The sequence below is a fragment of the Bos indicus x Bos taurus genome, chromosome 22 (genome assembly GCF_003369695.1).
Source record: "Bos indicus x Bos taurus breed Angus x Brahman F1 hybrid chromosome 22, Bos_hybrid_MaternalHap_v2.0, whole genome shotgun sequence".
Taxonomy (NCBI): domain Eukaryota; kingdom Metazoa; phylum Chordata; class Mammalia; order Artiodactyla; family Bovidae; genus Bos; species Bos indicus x Bos taurus.
The window spans coordinates 10,363,587-10,379,873 of NC_040097.1; the positions used below are offsets into that span (position 1 = coordinate 10,363,587).

Consider the following 16,287-nt stretch of genomic DNA (forward strand, 5'->3'; position numbering starts at 1 on the left):
TTCCTTCAACAAGTATTTATTGAGTGTCTGCTGTGGGCTTGGGATGCAGGGCTCGGGACGCAGGGCCTGATGGAGCTGGGTGGTGGGGCTGCTGCCTTGTCACAGCTTGTAGTGCAAGCGTGGAAAGTTAGTGTCATCCTCCTCACCCTCGTAGCCAAGTTCCAATACCAGCACCCGCTGCCCAGGCACCTTCTTCACCAGATCTGTCACCCTGGTGGTGTGGGGGGAGAGGGGTGGGGAGATTGGGTAGGTGAGCGGTAACAGGCAGAGAGTGTCCTGGCATGGGCTCCAGGGTGCTGGGGGCCATAAGGAGCCCAAGCCAGGAGCAGGAGCAGCCCAAGACAGGAAACATCTGAAAACTATTTTAGGAGCGGCTGGCGGGGCGAGCAGGAGGCAGGAAGCTGTGAGTCCCCTGGGAGTGGGCCGTGAAAGGGGAGCTGAGGAGGGTGTGGAGGAGCTGGTGGGGCTGGCCAAGCAGGCAGCTCCTAGAGGCCCCTCCTAGAGGGCTCCTGGCCCTCCCCCCACCCCCAGCCCGTTTGCTGGCTCCATTTGGCAAAAGAAAACTTCAGGAAGGTGTGAGGGGCCCAAATGGGGTTGGGAAGAGGAGAAGCTGCACATCCCTCACCTCCAACCTCCAAGGCCTTGTTAAAGCCAGGTGTGGGCTCACCTGCGGGACAGGTGCTGGGTCTGTTTTTCCTCAGACCATCCTGCTGAGTAGAGCAGGGCCGACCCGTGCAGGAGCATCGTCACCCTCAGTCCTTGTAGCTCCTAGAGAGATATGGGTCAGGGGCCAGCGGGAACAGGCCTGGGAGCAGGGCAGAACTGGGGCACACCTGGATGTGGGCCAGCAACGACTCCAGGGTCCTCTCAGGCTGCCCAGCAGGCACTTCCAGGCGGTCCCAGCAGGTCCACTTCAGGTGATGGAACTGGGGGGTGGCAGTGAGGAGGAGTGAGAAGCTTCTTACACACACACACACCCTCTCCCTGCCCCAGTTGCCAATAGCTTATGGCCCCTTTCCTAGGGGAGGAGCTGGACTAGAGGCAGGAAGCAGAAGCCAGGGGGTGGGGATGAAACGTGGGATCTAGGCCCAGAATCTCAACACCCTCCCTGCCTGTGCTGGGACAGGAAATGGGGCTATGGGGCCCCCTGCACAGGGAAACAGGCGATCTATCACACAGGCTGATTGTGTGTGTGTGTGTGTGTGTGTGTGTGTGTGTGTTGGAGGGGGGGGCAATGCTTCCTGAGGAAGCGAGGAAGCAGGAGCAGGGCTGCTGCAATCTCTGATAAAGCTGCCTGTTCCTCAAATGCAAGGCTGGAAGAGAGGGTGGGGGGGCGTGTACATCCGGTCCCCTAATTCTTTACCACCAGGGCCTTGGACTTTCTCATAGACACATGGGTGAGGGGCACAGTGACTCCAGCGGGAACACAGTCCACAGAGGACTCTCTTCCTGTCCCTTTGTTCCTTGTTTCTTGAGTCTTGGGGTTCTGGTACCCAGAGCTGAGGGCATAAGGGTGGCAGGCAGCCAGGGACCAAGACTAGAGGGGTTCTGCCAGCTCCCCAGAAAACAGCGAGGTCAAGCTGAGACAGGACCAGAAGTGATGTGGGGGACCCTTCCCCTCCCTTCCCCCTCCTCCATGGACAAAGGCAGCTTGTGTTCTAGCTAGAGGAGGGGCCCTCACAAAGGGGCTCTGTGTGCTGTGCCCTGAGGGACCCCCAGGGCTGCTCAGCCTAAGCCCAGTGCCGGCCCATGACCTCTCCCCTCTGCCCTGGTGAGAGAATTCTCTCCAGACCCTCTCCTGTGTCCCCAAGGAAATGCCAACTTTTGCAGAGCCTGGGTACACAGCTGGGGCATTCACAGCCCAACTCTTGAAGGAACACATATGCACACAAGCCCACACGTGTACTCACAGGCAAAACCATGCAGGCCCACATCATGAAAGGGCCCTGCAGTCTCCTCTGGCACACAGATGTGCAAGCATGCTTCCTCCATGGCCACACACCATGGGGCCAGGGATGCCCAGACCCGGGTGCCCTCACACCCTGTGACAGGGTTGCACACCCCCACACCCATGCTGGTGAGTTCAATGCCCTTTAACTCAGTTGAGGGGGGCGGGCGAGGATCCCCCTGCCTGGCAGCCTGACGTTAGGCTCTGTTTAGGGCTTGGGCCCTAGTCCCCCCTCCCCCTCAGGGAAGGCGGGGATGGTGGGGGATGGATGTCTGGCTCCACTAATGAGTTAAAGCTGCAGCTCCCCCAGACCCGGAGGGTTGGGGGTTGGGGGTGGCTGACGGCTGCTTCCTGTGTCTGACAGGTCCCAGCCTGGCTGTACAGCAGGGAGGCAGCTGAAGGAAGTCTTGAGGACTCCCCCAGAGTCTGCGTCCCACGAGGGCCTAAAGCTGGAGTAGGGCCTGTTTGGGTAGGTGCAGGGAAAACTCAGGTCTGGTACAGATGGGGTGTCCAGGGCTCACCTTCTGGATGTCTGGGGCCTTAGGTACCCAGCGGCTAAAGTAGTTTTCAGCCAGGTGCAGATAGCTGTGGCGAAAGGCATGGCGGGGCCGTGGTCCACCCACCACCTTGTACAGCTCCAGGCCCACCAGGCCAGCCACGGCCGCTGTAGTGGTGACAACGGCTGGGATAATCCGGCCCACAATTCGCTTGGTCTGCCAAGGACAAGAGATCTGATCTGGGCCCAAGGCCTAAGGCTAGGGTTTGACCCACCACCTCCAGGCCTGAGCCCCAAGGGGCAGGTTACCTCAGCGTGGCTGGCCACTGGGATCCCATAGTTCTGAGCTCTCAGGCTGGCCGCTGCCACCACAAAATCCACGTGGAAGTTGCTGTCATTGTCCTATGAGACCCAAGCACAGTCGTGTGAACACTGTCCCAGTCCCCCGAACCTGTGCCACTGCACAGGTCTTCACACGATTCTGTGGGGTGGAGGCTCACATCACCCCACTTAACAGGTAAGGAGACGGAGGCTCAGGGAAGCTGAGGTGATTCAGGGCTCCTTCAGGGAGGAAAACTCAGGCCCAGGGACTTCAAAGCTACCTACTTAGCTCTTGACCTTCCCCATCAACCTCTCTGGCCCAGCCCTTCACTCCCACTTGGGCTCCGACCTTCTCAAATGTCAAGGGTTTAAGGGGAGGACCCTTGCTCCAGGTCTTCAGGTCTTCATGCAGCTGCTTACAGCCTGTTGGGAGAAGGAGGAGGGTTGAAACAGTCCTTAGCCCCCAAGTCCTGTACTCTTCTTGAGCCTGCCTGCCTGTCCTTGGTCCCTGCCAAGTCTGTCACTTACCACTTGCAGGGAGACCCCTTGATGGATGGTGCAATCTCTTCTCTGGCAGCCCTAGCCCTCACGTATGTATGCCCGCACACACACATGCACACCTAGGTGACCCTGTCCTCATCTGGGGAGCCACAGCTAGTTGCTCCCCAGGGCCCAGTGGTTTGCGGGTTTTTTTCCTTTGCTGAGAGTTGGCCAAGGGAATGGGTGGGGAGGATGGTAAATAGGAGGGAGAGGACCTACTCCAGGACCAGGGGATGAATCCAAGGCTAGAGAGAAGCAAGGTGAGAGGGCTTAATAGGTTGTGACTTGGCTTCAGGGCCCCCAGACCCATCTTCTTTCTGCAGCACAGGCTGAGGAAGCTCAGGCCTTTGGGTGGCAGCATAGAGGGGTCAGGGCTGGGGACCTCACCAAACTCACCAGAAGGCGAATCCAGCTCCAGCTCACTAGCAAAAATGCGGTCCAAGTTCTGGGGGTCAGGCAGTGGCAGCAAATTCAGTAGTCCCCTGAGCGCAGTCTGGTCTTGTGAGCCAGGCAGCCCATGCATCTGGGCATACAAGTTGGCAGCTGCCAGCACGTAAAGGAGGTGCATATCCTGCAATGAGACCCAGAGCAGGGGCAGCTGCATGGGCCTGAGTGAGCGTGTGTGGGTGCGTGGGGCAGGGGCCACCGCCCACTTGAAGATCTGTTGGAGGGCCTGCCTCCGCCTCCCATGTGGACACCCACATGTGCACAGACGTGGCTGTCTCCCTCTCAGCGTCTCGGCATCACTACAAAACACAGAGGTGCCCACCTCTGCCCTGAGGGGCCACATTTCCATCTCAGGGCTGCCAAGGGACCCCACTCACTTGGCTGGCATCAAACTTCAAGGGCTGGGGACACTGTTTGGGACCCGACCAGAATGGAGTTCCATCCTCCTGCACCTAGGGAAACACAGAGGCTGCTGGGCTCAGTCCAGTTGCCCCCAAGCCCTCAGCCTCCTGACCCCCAGCCACCCACTTTGTCAGGTGGGTAGGTCCTCAGCAGCTGTGTGATGCCATAATGGAAGCGGAGCTGCCAGTGGCCAAAGGCCCACAGCACGCAGTCTTGCCAGGTCTGCGGACGCTCTGTCAGGACACCCCGCATTGTCTGCAGCAGGGGCTGCTTCTGTGACTTAACCAAGTCTTCTGGAGACGAGAGTGCCCTGTGGACGGTTGGGAAAGCTTGAGGCTAAGCCCTGAGGCTCCTGGTCTTAGGGACCCTGGACTCCCATTCGCCCTTGTCGGGGGTCTTACTGTGGGTGGCTGTTGATGGTCTTGGCAGACTCACAGAAAAGGTCGTCAAATTCACCCTTGGCCCACTGTGGAGGAGGGAGCAGCCATGAGGTGGCAGTTAGGAAATGGGTCTGGGGCAGAGGACTGAGCCAGGCAGGTAGGCGTCTTGGGGTGCCTCCCACCTGCACGGTGTGCTCGGTTGTGGCAGGAATGTACCGCACGGTGCAGACAGGGTCGGGGGCATCTTCAGAAGCTGCATCAGAGGGGGCTTTGTAGTTCTCAGTCACGTGCGGTATGAACACGCTAGCGCTGCCCCGGGTGCCCATGGTGCCCGCCTCCAGCAGTGGTTTCAGAAAATGGGTGCAGCGAGCAGCTACGTAGTCCCCTGGCAAGGGAGGCAAAGGGTCAGAAGTGGGGCTGGCACAGCCTCAGACAAGAGTGAGTTCCGAGGCTGGGCACTCACGGGCCTCAAAAGTGTCCAGGGCAGCAGCCACGCCATTCACACCAGAGAAGAAGTCATCCCCAAAGATGTCCTCTGTAGTGGGATCCAGCTGGAGGTTGAGTGGGGTAACCTGCAAGTCTGCATTCAGGCGGCGAGTGGCCTCTGCAGCCACCTCTGCCTTTTGCCTCTGAGAAGAAAGCATGAAGATGTTGGGAGTGGGGGGAGGGGGGTACTGTGGGAGGACAGTCCAGGACGTGGGTGTGGGGAAGGGTCGGCACTCACATGAATGTCCTGGGACCTGAAGAGGAATTGCCGGCTGAGGTTGGAGAGCTCCACATGGTCCATGTCGGCAACAGTCACGCCTCCACCGTCCCCGGCCCCCAGGCCCATCAGGGCAAAGCTTTTGAGCAGCTCGCAGCCAACAGCGCCAGCACCCACCTGCCGGCAGACAAGAGCAAACTTAGCCAGAGCGCCAGGCCTCACCCCTCCGCACACTCCCGACCTCACCACGTCGCTCACCAGGAGGTAGTGCTGGTGGCTCAGCTTCTCCTGAAAATTGGTCCCGAACACTGCGGTTTGCCCATCATAGCGGCAGCGTCTCTAGGGAACACAGACAGGGCTTGGTGACGCCCGCTGGCCTGTGCTGGGTCTCCCTCTCACTTCCAGTTTTCCAGGTCAGGACCTCAGGACCATTCTTCAAGTTTCTCCCTGCGTCCTGAGTTTAGCTAAGGCTTGCATCCCTACCGCGGGTTCTCACCGGTGCACAGTCCTCAGGGTTGGGAAAGGGGTCCCCATCTTCTGGAAGGCAATCCAGAGCATCGAAGTACAGCCACTGGTCCAGGGGCATAAACTTGCCAGAGATCGCCTGTAAGTCAGAGCTTTAGTCCAGGGACTCTTGGCACCTCCTAATCCCCTGAGATCCTGGCTGTGGGCTGCACCCAGGTTGGTGAAGCTCCTAAGGCTGCTGTCCAGTGTTGGGCACCCTGTGGCATCCACAGTGACCTCTGCACCCTTCCCAGCCCCGCCCTGTCTCTGCCTGTGCCCACCTTCAGCACTTCTTGGGCAGCCACTGCACCCAGCACGGCTGCCATGGGGCTCAAGCCACCAGCACTGCTCAGGGCAACTGTCCGCACCAGAGCCTCATCCAGCTGCTCTTCCAGAGGCTCTCCTTCTGTCCCCTTCAGTGGTCCCATGGCCTGGGCCAGGTCCACCACCATCTCTGCATCAACCTAGTGGGTAGAATTCTGTTAAAGCAGACCCAGCCTGAGCTCCACCCCACATTTGAATCCTTCAGGCAGCCATCCCCGCTGTTCCACAGAAGAGGAAGCAGAAGCCTGAGTGGGAAGGCCCCACTAGACAATGCCTGGTGCCAAACAATAGCCCTGGAGGCTCCCCAAACCTGGGAGCAGCTGCCAGACCAGATCTGAAGGGTGGGGAGTGGCATGAGTCCCCAGGCTTTGTGCTTGGCCCCTTCATGAACTCAGCCTCTGGTCTGGGCTTCCCTGCTGGCTCAGATGGTAAAGAATCTGCCTGAAACACAGGAGACCTGGGTTTGATCCCTGGGTTGGGAAGATCCCCTGAAGGACGGCATGGCAACGCACTCCAGGATTCTGGCCCGGAGAATCCCTATGGACAGAGGAGCCTGGCGGGCTACAGTCCATGGGGTCACAAAGAGTCAGACACGACTGAGCAACTTAGAACAGCTGGTCTAGAGATAAGTGTTTATTTATCAGCTCCCTGCAGCCCATCCTATCTTCTTTATATGAGTGGGACACTGCTTCTGGATTCAAACTTGGATCCGTAAGATAGTCAGTCACCTCCTGGTAGGTGAGGCCCCATTAAGACAGAGGCTAGGGAGAGGGGCATCGGGGCCACTCACAGGATCCCAAGGCTTGGGAGGGCGGCCATGGAGCTGCTGGAACTTGTGCAGTGCGCGGAAGGACTGATGCAGGCAGCGGGCACGAACTTTCTGGGCACTCTGGGCCACCACACGGGGTTGAAGGAGGGCTGTGTCCAGGGGTTCCTGCAGAGGGCATTCAGTTTAGGGTCAGGTCCAGAACACTGTGGGCCCCTCGAGGCACCCAACCCCAGATGACCTTGCACTCACGTGGCTGACAGTCTTGGCTCTCTTGACCTCAGTGACAGCCCCGCCACGTAAGTAACAAGAGAAAGCTGTTGTGTCGCCAATCTCCAAGGTCCCGTCCTCTGGGGAAGATTGAGCCTAGTCAGCATGACTTCTGAACCTGAGTAGCTCCCCACAGCCCATCCTGTCTTGCCTCAGCATTCTCAAGGTGGGATTTCCCTGGTGGTCCAGTTAGTTAAGAATCCGCATTGTGATGCAGGGGACGTAGATTCAATCCCTGGTCAGGAAATAAGATCCCAAATGCCATGGAGCAACTAAGCCCGTAGGCCACAGCTAGAGCCATGGAAGACCCCACACGCTGCCACTAAGACCCGAGGCAGCCAAATAAATGATTAAAACAAAACAAAATTCTCAATGTGGCTCTGCCCTGAGGAAGGTAGAGAGAGACCTTATCTCCAAAAACCAGGCTGTGTCCACCCCCACAGGAGCCTGGGTGCTGAGCCTGGAGTGGGGTTGACTTACCCCGCACATGGAGAGGCCGAGGATCACAGCCGTTGAGCTCCACCATGCCCTCAATGCCTGAGAAAGTCACCCAATCCCCTGTGTGGAAGTGGTGGGTACCAGCCTCTTCTCTCAGAGTGAGAATGCCAGGGGAGCCCTGTGATGAGAGGCGGCCTGCTCAGGGGGGCCTAGCCCTGCCTTTCACAGGATCCTCAGTAGGGGTAGTGCCCCCTACCCCAGCACCCACCTGGGAGATATGCTGGATGTTGGCCGTCAGGGGTTCTGCCTCTGTGGGGTCCTGCACAGTGAAGTTCTCACCAAAGTCACAGAACAACTGCCTGTGGTGGGGTGGCAGGGGTCACTGAGCTGACTCAGTGTTTAACCGCCACGGTTGTGGTGAAGGGCAACAGGCACTAGGGCAAGCCCTGAGGAATTGGGGAAAAAGTGCTGGGAGAGGCTTGGAAACTGGAGGTTGAAAGATGTACTGAACAAGTCTGGAGGCTGAGGTAGAGGAAGCAGACGAATGGGACTGGGGACTGTGATCAAGAAGGGAAAGTGGGGAACAGCCCTGGGGTTGGGTGGAGGAGCTCTGGAGCAAGCCTGGAACTGGGATCGCTCGCTGCCTGTGATGTGGCAGGCTGGGCGAGCCATCTCACCCCACAAGGCCTCGGGTGTCTGCCACCAGGAAGCAGACTCCATGCTCGTGGCACAAGGTGCCAACTCTCAGCTGCTCCTCCAGCCTCGAGGCGGTCAGCACCACCACCTGAGTGGACGTCATGAGATCAGTAGGGCCAGAACCACTTCGAGCCCACTCTGCTGCTAAGGGTTGGGGGTGGGGGAGGTTGGCCTGGAAAGTAGGGCTGGGAGGGCACCTGGAAATCCAGCAGCAGGTCCTTGGTGATGTCGCCTGTGTAGACGGACACCTGAACGGCTCCATTGAGCTCAGCCAGAAGTTTTTGAGAGGCCTCAGCTCTGCTCCTTCCCAAGTCCTGCTCTGAGAGCAGAAACTAAAGAGATGCCCAGACTGACTTTAGCAAGGAGTTTTCTCTTGGGCCCCACCCCCACCCTGGTCTGGAAACCCAAAGCTCTCCCCCCCGCCCCCCAGGAGCCTCACCTGGGCAGCCAGGTCAGACCAGCAAGTAGGGTGGGGATCATGGAGAGTGAGGCTGCCCACGCCCATCAGGACCAAGTTTTTGGCCACCTCAGCCCCCAGGCCCTGCAGGCCAGACAGCAGCACCTTGGCTCCCTGAATTCTCTGCATGGCGGGCAAGCCCAGCACATACCTGTGGGTGGGAAGAAAGAGGGCAGGCAATTGGAAATCCGGGGTTAGAAGGCTACCCTGCTCTCCTCCCCTCCTTGAGCCTCACAGCTGCCGTGAGTATAGCTCCTTATCCAGCAACTTGGAGGTCTCCAGGGTATCCATCCTGAGGCCCGGGGCTGCAGGGCTTGTAGACAGGAGGCAATGCCAGCAGGAGCCAGTGCCCAGCAGTGGCCAGTGCAAACAGGAGCTAAGGCTCAGAAACGAAAATGCAGCTGGCAGCTTTCTTCCTGGTTCCTCTGTCATTTCGGGTAAAGCGAAAGTGAAAGTGAAACTGAACGGGCTCGTAGTCCTGCCTCCAGCCTGTCCTGCACAGCCTGGCTTGGCAAAGACTTCTGGCAGCCCTAAGGCACTGGCAAGTGGGGAGAGAATTCCTGGATCCGTTTCTCTCTGGGAAAGCAGGTATTTCTCTTAAGGAAGAAAGAGGGCAGGGCCATGGGAGGGATCCCTGTGGTCTCCTGTAGCTCCCTAGATGTCCCGAACTGCAAGCTCCTATCCTCTTCAGGGGTCCCTGTCTGAATGGGCTTCATGCCCACAGGACTGGTGGGCTTCGTGCCCAGAGGACTGGTGGGGATGCCCTTGTCCTGAGGACTCACCTAGCCTCCTATCCACACACAGAGACTTAGAGACCCTAGAGGGCAGAGCCAGCCCCATCCCAGAGGCTGAGAGAGCTCATGGGCTACGCTGCCCACATCCAGGGCTCACCCCAGACTTGGGGTGCAGCCTAGCACTGTTGGGAGTGCCTGCGTGTCCTGGAGTCATCTCCTCCGGGACCAGGGATTCCCCTCTGCCCACAGTGCACAGCCGGGACAGTTGGCAGCCCCAGGAGGCCAGTTAGGATCTCTCAGTGATGCGTTCCAGGACTCAAAGAGCGATGTCAGTCTCTGAGTGCCAGCCCTGAGTGGAAGACTAGGAGCAGCTATGATCATGTGTCCTTTATATTTTAAAATAATTACAGATTCAGAGGAAGTTGCAAAAAATAGAAAAGAGGGGCTACCTTCCCCACACTCCTTCTGCCTTCTTAGGAACCCAGGGCCAGTCCTCTAGAGGATGGACCACAGTTCCCCACAAAACTCCACAATAAACCAAGTGCTATCAAAAATTCTTTTTTTAAAAAAATTAAGGTAAAACCTATACATCATAAACCATAAAATGGTTTAAAATAACCATTTTAAAGTATACAATTTTAAAGTATACAATTTAGTGGGATTTAGTGTATTGACAATGTTGTGCAATCAGCATCTCTCTCTACTTTTAAAACCTCATCACCCACCGAAAGACACAACTACCTTGGATACTTGCTACACAACCCCATTCTATCGCCTGGCAAACATACATGCTTTCTGTCACTAGGGATTTGCCTGTTCTGTATATTTTATATAAAAGGAATCATACAAAATGTGACCTTTGGTATCTGTTTTCACTTATAATCTTTTTGAGGGTAATCCAAATTGTATCATGTCTCAGGACATCATTCCATTTTGTGGCTGAATAATATTCTGAGAGGCACGTATCACAATTTGTTACTCAGCAACCCTATATACAGTCAATGGAATTCTCCAGGCCAGAATACTGGCATGGGTAGCCGTTTCCTTCTCCAGGGGATCTTCCCAACCCGGGGATCAACCCTAGGTCTCCCGCATGGCAGGCGGATTCTTTACCAGCTGAGCCTCCAGGGAAGACATATCCAGTCACCGGTTGACATTTGAATTGTTAACACTTTTTGAATATTATGAATAGTGCTACATGATCATTCTTGAACAAGTATTTGAGCACCTGTTTTCTATTTCTTTGGGTATGTACCTAGGAGTAGGAAATGGCAACCCACTCCAGTGTTCTTGCCTGGAGAATCCCAGGGACAGGGGAGCCTGGTGGGCTGCCGTCCGTGGGGTCACACAGAGTCGGACACGACTGAAGTGACTTAGCAGCAGCAGCATTGTTGGGTCAAATGGCAATTCTATGTTTAAGTTTTTGACAGACCAACAACTATTTTGTACCAGCAGTGTATGTAAGTTTTTAACTTCTCCACAACATGGTCCAACTGGTTTTTCCTTTTTTTTCAAATTATACCCATCCTAGTGGGTGTAAAGTGGTAGGCAATTCTGGGTCTTCTTTCATTCAATAAACCTTTATTGGATGTGTTATATGTACTAGGTACAGAAACCAGGGCCAGATTCTGAAGTAACTGGTGTCTTCAGTAGATACCAAAAGACATTTGATGACATTCAATATCCAGTCTTGATTTTTTTTCACTCATTAAAATAGATGGATTTTAAAATTGTGGTTTTAACCATTTTCATTTTTAATGTTTAATTTTGTTTATATTTTGGCCGCACCACGTGGCATGCAAGAACTTAGTTCCCTGACCAGGGATCGGACCCATGCCCTCTACAGTGGGAGCACGGAGTATTACCCACTGGACCACCTGGTTTGAATCATTTTTAAATATGTACAATTCAGTGGCGTGAAGTACCTTCACAGTGTTGTGTAACCACACCACTATTTCCACAATTTTAGCCCAAGGAGAAACACTGCACCCATTAAAAAATAATTCATCAATCTTCCATCCCGTTTCCTAGGACCTTCTATTGCACTTTGTCTCCACGACTCTGCCTACTGAAGATAATGAATATAGGTGGAATCATAAAATATGTGCCCTTTTGTGTCTGGTTTCTTTCACTTAGCCTATCTTTACAACATTCATCCAGGTTGTAGCATGTACCAGAATTTTGGTCCTTTTTTTTATTGTAAGAAAATAAACATAAGATGAAATTTAATGTTTTAAAATACACAGTTCAGTAGCATTACAGACAAGCATGTTGTTGTACCAACACCACCATTCATGTCCAGAATTTCAGCTTCTCAAACTGGAACTCACAACCCATTTGACAATAACTTTCCATTCCCTCCTTCCCATTCTTGGCAATAACCATGCTACCTTCTGTCTCTGTGAATCTGACTACTCTTGGTATCGCATATACATGGAATTGCCCCTGGATTATTTCACGTAGCTTAGTGTCTTCAAGATTCACTTACACTGTAGCATGTTTCAGAATTTTTTTTTTAAAGCCTAAATAATCTTCCATTGTATGTATAGACCTAGAGCTTTGTAGTTTACCTTCACAGAGATCTTGTACATATTTTGTTAGATTTATACCTAAATATTTTGTTTCCTTTCTTCTTCTTTCTTGGTGCTGGGTTTTGCTGGGTTTTTAATATTATTATTTTTTCTTTTGTTTCTCGGTTTTTAATTCTATGATTACTGATCTATAAGAAAGCTATTAGCCAGCCACTGCACTTAATTTGATGCTGCACTTCCACTCCCTAACCATCCTTGGCTCGAGGCAGCACCAAAGGAGTCCAACTCCCATAATCAAGAGCATCACTTCCCCCCAAGAAGCCCCAGGCTGCCACGCACCTGCAGGGGAGCAGACGGGCACTCTCAGTCTGAAGCAATCTCTCTTATGCCAGGTTCATGCTGAAATGTGCAGAAACAGGCGAACACTCACCCAGTAATGAGAAAGGGAAGTTTAGGGGTCCTCACCTAACATGCTCAGATACTCTTTACAACCCCATGGACTGTAGCCCACCAGACTCCTCTGTCCATGGGATTTTCCAGGCAAGGATACTAGAGTGGGCTGCCATTTCCTTCTCCAGGGATCTTCCTGACCCAGGGATTGAACCTGGGTCTCCTGCCCTGCAAGGCAGATGCTTTACCAGCTGAGCCACTAGGGAAGCCCAAGTCCTCACCCAAGTTAGGACTTAAAAGAGAAGTCTTCCGGAAGAAAGTGCTCTTGAAGCCAAACCGCGGAGACTAGCAACTTGGCTGGTGGAGTTGAAAGGTGAAGAAGGGGTTGTCGTCACAGGTCACTTGTGCTTGCTGTGAGTTCCCTGTGTCTAGACCCTGGTTCACCCATTTGCTTTCCTGCTTATGGCCTTGCACTGTGCCCAGGTTACAGACTGTGGACAAAGCTAGGTGATAAATCGCTCTTGTTAGTGTCTCCCTGTGCTCTTTGAGAGGGCACATGCCTAAGGGTGGAATTTCTGGGTCTGGGTCTAGGTGAAGGTCCCCCCCTTTAGAAAATCATGCAAGTCAGTTTTTCGAAGTGAGTGCAAATTTACCCTCCCAGAGCCAGGAAGAAAAAGACTGCATCTTTTTTATTTCACATAGAAATTTCCCCCCTCCTCTCCCTACCACCATTGCCCATCCCCTGCCCTGCCTGGCCCAGGCCATGCCAACAGCAAGTCAGAGGCAGGCAGAAGCCTGGGCGGGCCGAGGCAGCCTGAGAAGCCTCAAGACTGGTGCTTACAGTCAACAAAAGACCCTGGTCTGAGGACCAGAAGTAGCCCAGTCACATCTGATCATGGCTATAAACGGAAGTCTGGAACAAGGGGCAAGCCCTGCTGGAAGGAACACTGAGCTGATCACGTCAGCCCCCACAGGGAGACCCAGTATGATGGAGGTGGGGCAGGGTGTGTGCAGGAAAAGTAGGTTTCTGGGCCCCACTTTCACCCCCATCTTCTTATTTATCCTTGTCCACATGGCTGGTCCTAGAAGAGGGGCCATGCCTGCCAAACCCTCTGCCAAGCCAGTCACCAGTCCTCGGCCTAAGTCAGAGGCATGCATCTGGCCACTGATGAGACTCACTGTTTTCACTGCCACAGGAAATTGTCCAGCGTGGCCTGGGAGGGGGTGGGCGCTGTCCTGGCCCCCAGTTTCTGCCTAGCCCTGGCCTTGGGCTTTGGTTTAACCGGCAGTGGGCGGATCATAGTTGTGTCGGTCTGAAGGAAATGTCAAGGAAGAGGCCTACAGAGAGGACTGGAACGCAGGGCTCAGCCTTGGGGGTGGGCAGGGCTGCTACACAGGGCAAGGTCTGGCTCTGCCCACCTAGCGCCGCAGCCACCAGTAAGCTGGGGTCTGGGGGTACAGGTGAGGGATGATATGGGCACCATAGTTTAGCTCAGCCCAACACCACAAAATAAGGATACAGGCTGGATGAATTTGGTTCGGCCTCCAAGTCCATCGAAGCCAATCCTTACCTAAAGCAGAAGGAAGAGGTGAGTGGGCTGGCCTAATGGGCTAGGGCCACCCAGCTCCACCTGCAAGAAGGCAGATACTTTTCCCTTGTGGGAAACCGCACTCACTGCATCTGTGCTGCGGCAGGGCTCTGCCCTGACCCTCTTGGTCTGTTTCTGGCCCAGGACAGCATTCCGGATGAAGACGGGGAACGCGCTAGCCAGCTCCTCATCAGGCTCCCCTAGACAGCGCTGGCCCCCCAGCGAGAGCTGGGACTCCTGCAGAGGGGACCCCAGAGCCAGGCTCGATGAGCCAGGTGGCAGCAAAGAGGAGGGTGGGAGGCATGTGGGAACAGGATCAGGATCTCTGGTGCCTCATCCGGAGGCAGGAAGGACAGGCAGTAGGGTTCCCAGGGTGGCTCCAGAGTGCTTCAGTCCTCCAGGAGTGAGAGGGCTCTGGCAAGACCCTGACCTCTCAGAAGACCAGCTTCATACTCAGTCCTGCCCAAGGATGGAGGGTGACTGCCTGAACTTCTTCAGGGGCCTTACCTGCCTGGGGCCTTTGGGCATCTTCTTGGGAACGTCCTGAACAGGAGAACTGTGAGAGATGTGAGGATTAATGAGACAAGCAAGAGAAAGGCTTTGTATAGAGTGAGTACTCAGGAGAGGGAAGAAGAGGTGCTGGGACCAGATTCATGTCCAAACCCTCAGTGCCCCGTCAGCCACTCAGAGCTGTTAGCCCAGGACCTGCAGAGATCTCTTAGCCATCCTCCCTTCAGGCTGTGGAAGGGCCGGGGACTACCACTTACTGTGCCTTCTCAGGGAAGAGCCTCTTGGCAAGGCCATACTGGGTGCTGGAGGGCTGGGTTGGGGGAGTGTCCACATTAAAGGTGGCATTGAGGTCAATATCATCACCAAAGGCTGGCCGGCGAAGCTTCAGGCTCACCATCTCCATAGGAGCTGGGCTGTAAGGCAGAGACAGTTTGGTTACTCAAGATCACAGCGGCAATAGCCCCTCAAGCATTAGAGATGGATCAGCTCCAGGGGCCTGGAGCTCACACCTGGTTTAGAGCCATTCTTCAAGGAAACCCTAATCTCTCCAGAAAAAAGAGATTAGTCCTTGGCTTGATCCTTCACACAGTAGAAGTCTGGAAGACATGCAAGGAAGCAAGCAGAAACCCACAGAAAACCCAAATACACAAATGAAAAACGTTTTGTTCAAGAAGCCGCATTTCTCAGAGTGCATGCAAGGATCCTGTCAGAGAGCTGACCACAGACTGAAGCAGATGAATGTTCCTTCCAGTGCTACTTATCATGGCCAGTAGACAGTATTAGAGACTGTCCAAACAACTCCCCTAGGGGCTGGCAATTTCAGAGCTTGAATATGAGACATACATTCAAGTAGTGTTCCTAGAGACTTCCCTGGTGGCCTGGTGTTTGGGAATTCGCTGTACAATGAAGGGAATGAGGGTTCGATGGCTGGTCAGGGAAGATCTCACGTGCCACAGCTGGGTGTGTACATCCTGGAGGAACCAGGGTATACACAAGCCTCCAGAGCATCTCTGTGGCCCCTGGCAACCCAGTGGCATCTGAATATGAAGCAGTACCTGTGCAGAAGACAGTAAGCTCATTTCTGCCGAGGAGACTAGGGAAGGGAGTACAGAGGACAGTGGACCCTTCAGTGTGGAGAAGAGCCGGGGGACACAGAGCAGGACAGAGCAGGGGCACACAGAGCAGGGGGACATGGAGCAGGGGGACACGGAACAGGACATGGAGCAGGGGGACACGGAGCAGGACATGGAGCAGCGGGACACAGAGCAGGGGGACACAGAGCAGGACATGGAGCAGCGGGACACAGAGCAGGGGGACACGGAGCAGGAAGACACAGAGCAGGACACAGAGCAGGGGAACATGGAGCAGGACACGGAGCAGGGAGACACGGAGCAGGGGGACACAGAACAGGACATGGAGCAGTGGGACACGGAGCAGGGGGACACGGAGCAGGACATGGAGCAGCGGGACACAGAGCAGGGGGATACAGAGCAGGAAGACACAGAGCAGGACACAGAGCAGGGGAACACGGAGCAGGACACGGAGCAGAGGGACACGGAGCAGGACACGGAGCAGAGGGACACGGAGCAGGACACAGAGCAGGAAGACACAGAGCAGGACACAGAGCAGGGGGACACGGAGCAGGACACGGAGCAGGGGGGACACAGAGCAGGACACGGAGCAGGGGGGACACAGAGCAGGACACGGAGTAGGGGGACATAGAGCGGGGGACACAAAGCAGGTGGACATGGAGCAGGACACGGAGAGGGGGACACAGAGCAGGGGGACATGGAGCAGGACATGGAGCAGGGGGACATGGAGCAGGACGGAGTAGGGGGACA

At 55.1% G+C, this 16,287-nt stretch overlaps 2 protein-coding genes across 3 annotated transcripts in view; both read right to left on the reverse strand.

Moving 5' to 3' along the window:
* UBA7 (ubiquitin like modifier activating enzyme 7) lies at window positions 1–9,147 on the reverse strand. Its single transcript, XM_027522351.1, has 24 exons — window positions 8,928–9,147; window positions 8,675–8,843; window positions 8,433–8,567; window positions 8,217–8,323; window positions 7,808–7,898; window positions 7,582–7,717; window positions 7,084–7,181; window positions 6,856–6,999; window positions 6,023–6,205; window positions 5,734–5,841; window positions 5,496–5,576; window positions 5,259–5,414; window positions 4,998–5,163; window positions 4,717–4,919; window positions 4,556–4,620; window positions 4,281–4,464; window positions 4,130–4,204; window positions 3,702–3,876; window positions 3,115–3,188; window positions 2,754–2,846; window positions 2,470–2,661; window positions 834–926; window positions 668–768; window positions 1–211 (listed from the first exon to the last, which is right to left on the reverse strand). Exons 1-24 carry the CDS (start codon window positions 9,122–9,124, stop codon window positions 100–102), a joined length of 3,138 nt encoding a protein of 1,045 aa, XP_027378152.1. The 5' UTR covers window positions 9,125–9,147; the 3' UTR covers window positions 1–99.
* Window positions 8,757–16,287, reverse strand: part of TRAIP (TRAF interacting protein) — a 23,051-nt gene continuing 15,520 nt past the window's right edge. Inside the window, exons 11-16 of one of the 2 annotated variants that reach the window (XM_027522367.1) lie at window positions 14,704–14,859; window positions 14,444–14,492; window positions 14,024–14,173; window positions 13,868–13,918; window positions 13,527–13,660; window positions 8,757–8,843 (exon numbers count right to left, since the gene is read on the reverse strand). In XM_027522367.1, coding sequence (XP_027378168.1) covers window positions 13,532–13,660; window positions 13,868–13,918; window positions 14,024–14,173; window positions 14,444–14,492; window positions 14,704–14,859 — 535 coding nt within the window. In that variant the 3' untranslated portion in view covers window positions 8,757–8,843; window positions 13,527–13,531. Of the gene's footprint in view, window positions 8,844–13,011; window positions 13,661–13,867; window positions 13,919–14,023; window positions 14,174–14,443; window positions 14,493–14,703; window positions 14,860–16,287 lie in introns of those variants that run through there. The other variant, XM_027522368.1, reaches the window with a different exon arrangement.

What these genes read in the sequence shown, in the direction of transcription:
- UBA7 (XM_027522351.1), bottom strand. Translation starts at nt 9,124, where the DNA reads ATGACAGAGGAACCAGGAAGAAAGCTGCCAGCTGCATTTTCGTTTCTG. An exon ending in TCGGCCTCTCCATGTGCGGG is followed by an intron (nt 7,182 to 7,581) that starts GTAAGTCAACCC and finishes AATCTTCCCCAG; the next exon opens with AGGACGGGACCTTGGAGATT. An exon ending in CAGTGGCCAGCCACGCTGAG is followed by an intron (nt 2,662 to 2,753) that starts GTAACCTGCCCC and finishes TGTCCTTGGCAG; the next exon opens with ACCAAGCGAATTGTGGGCCG.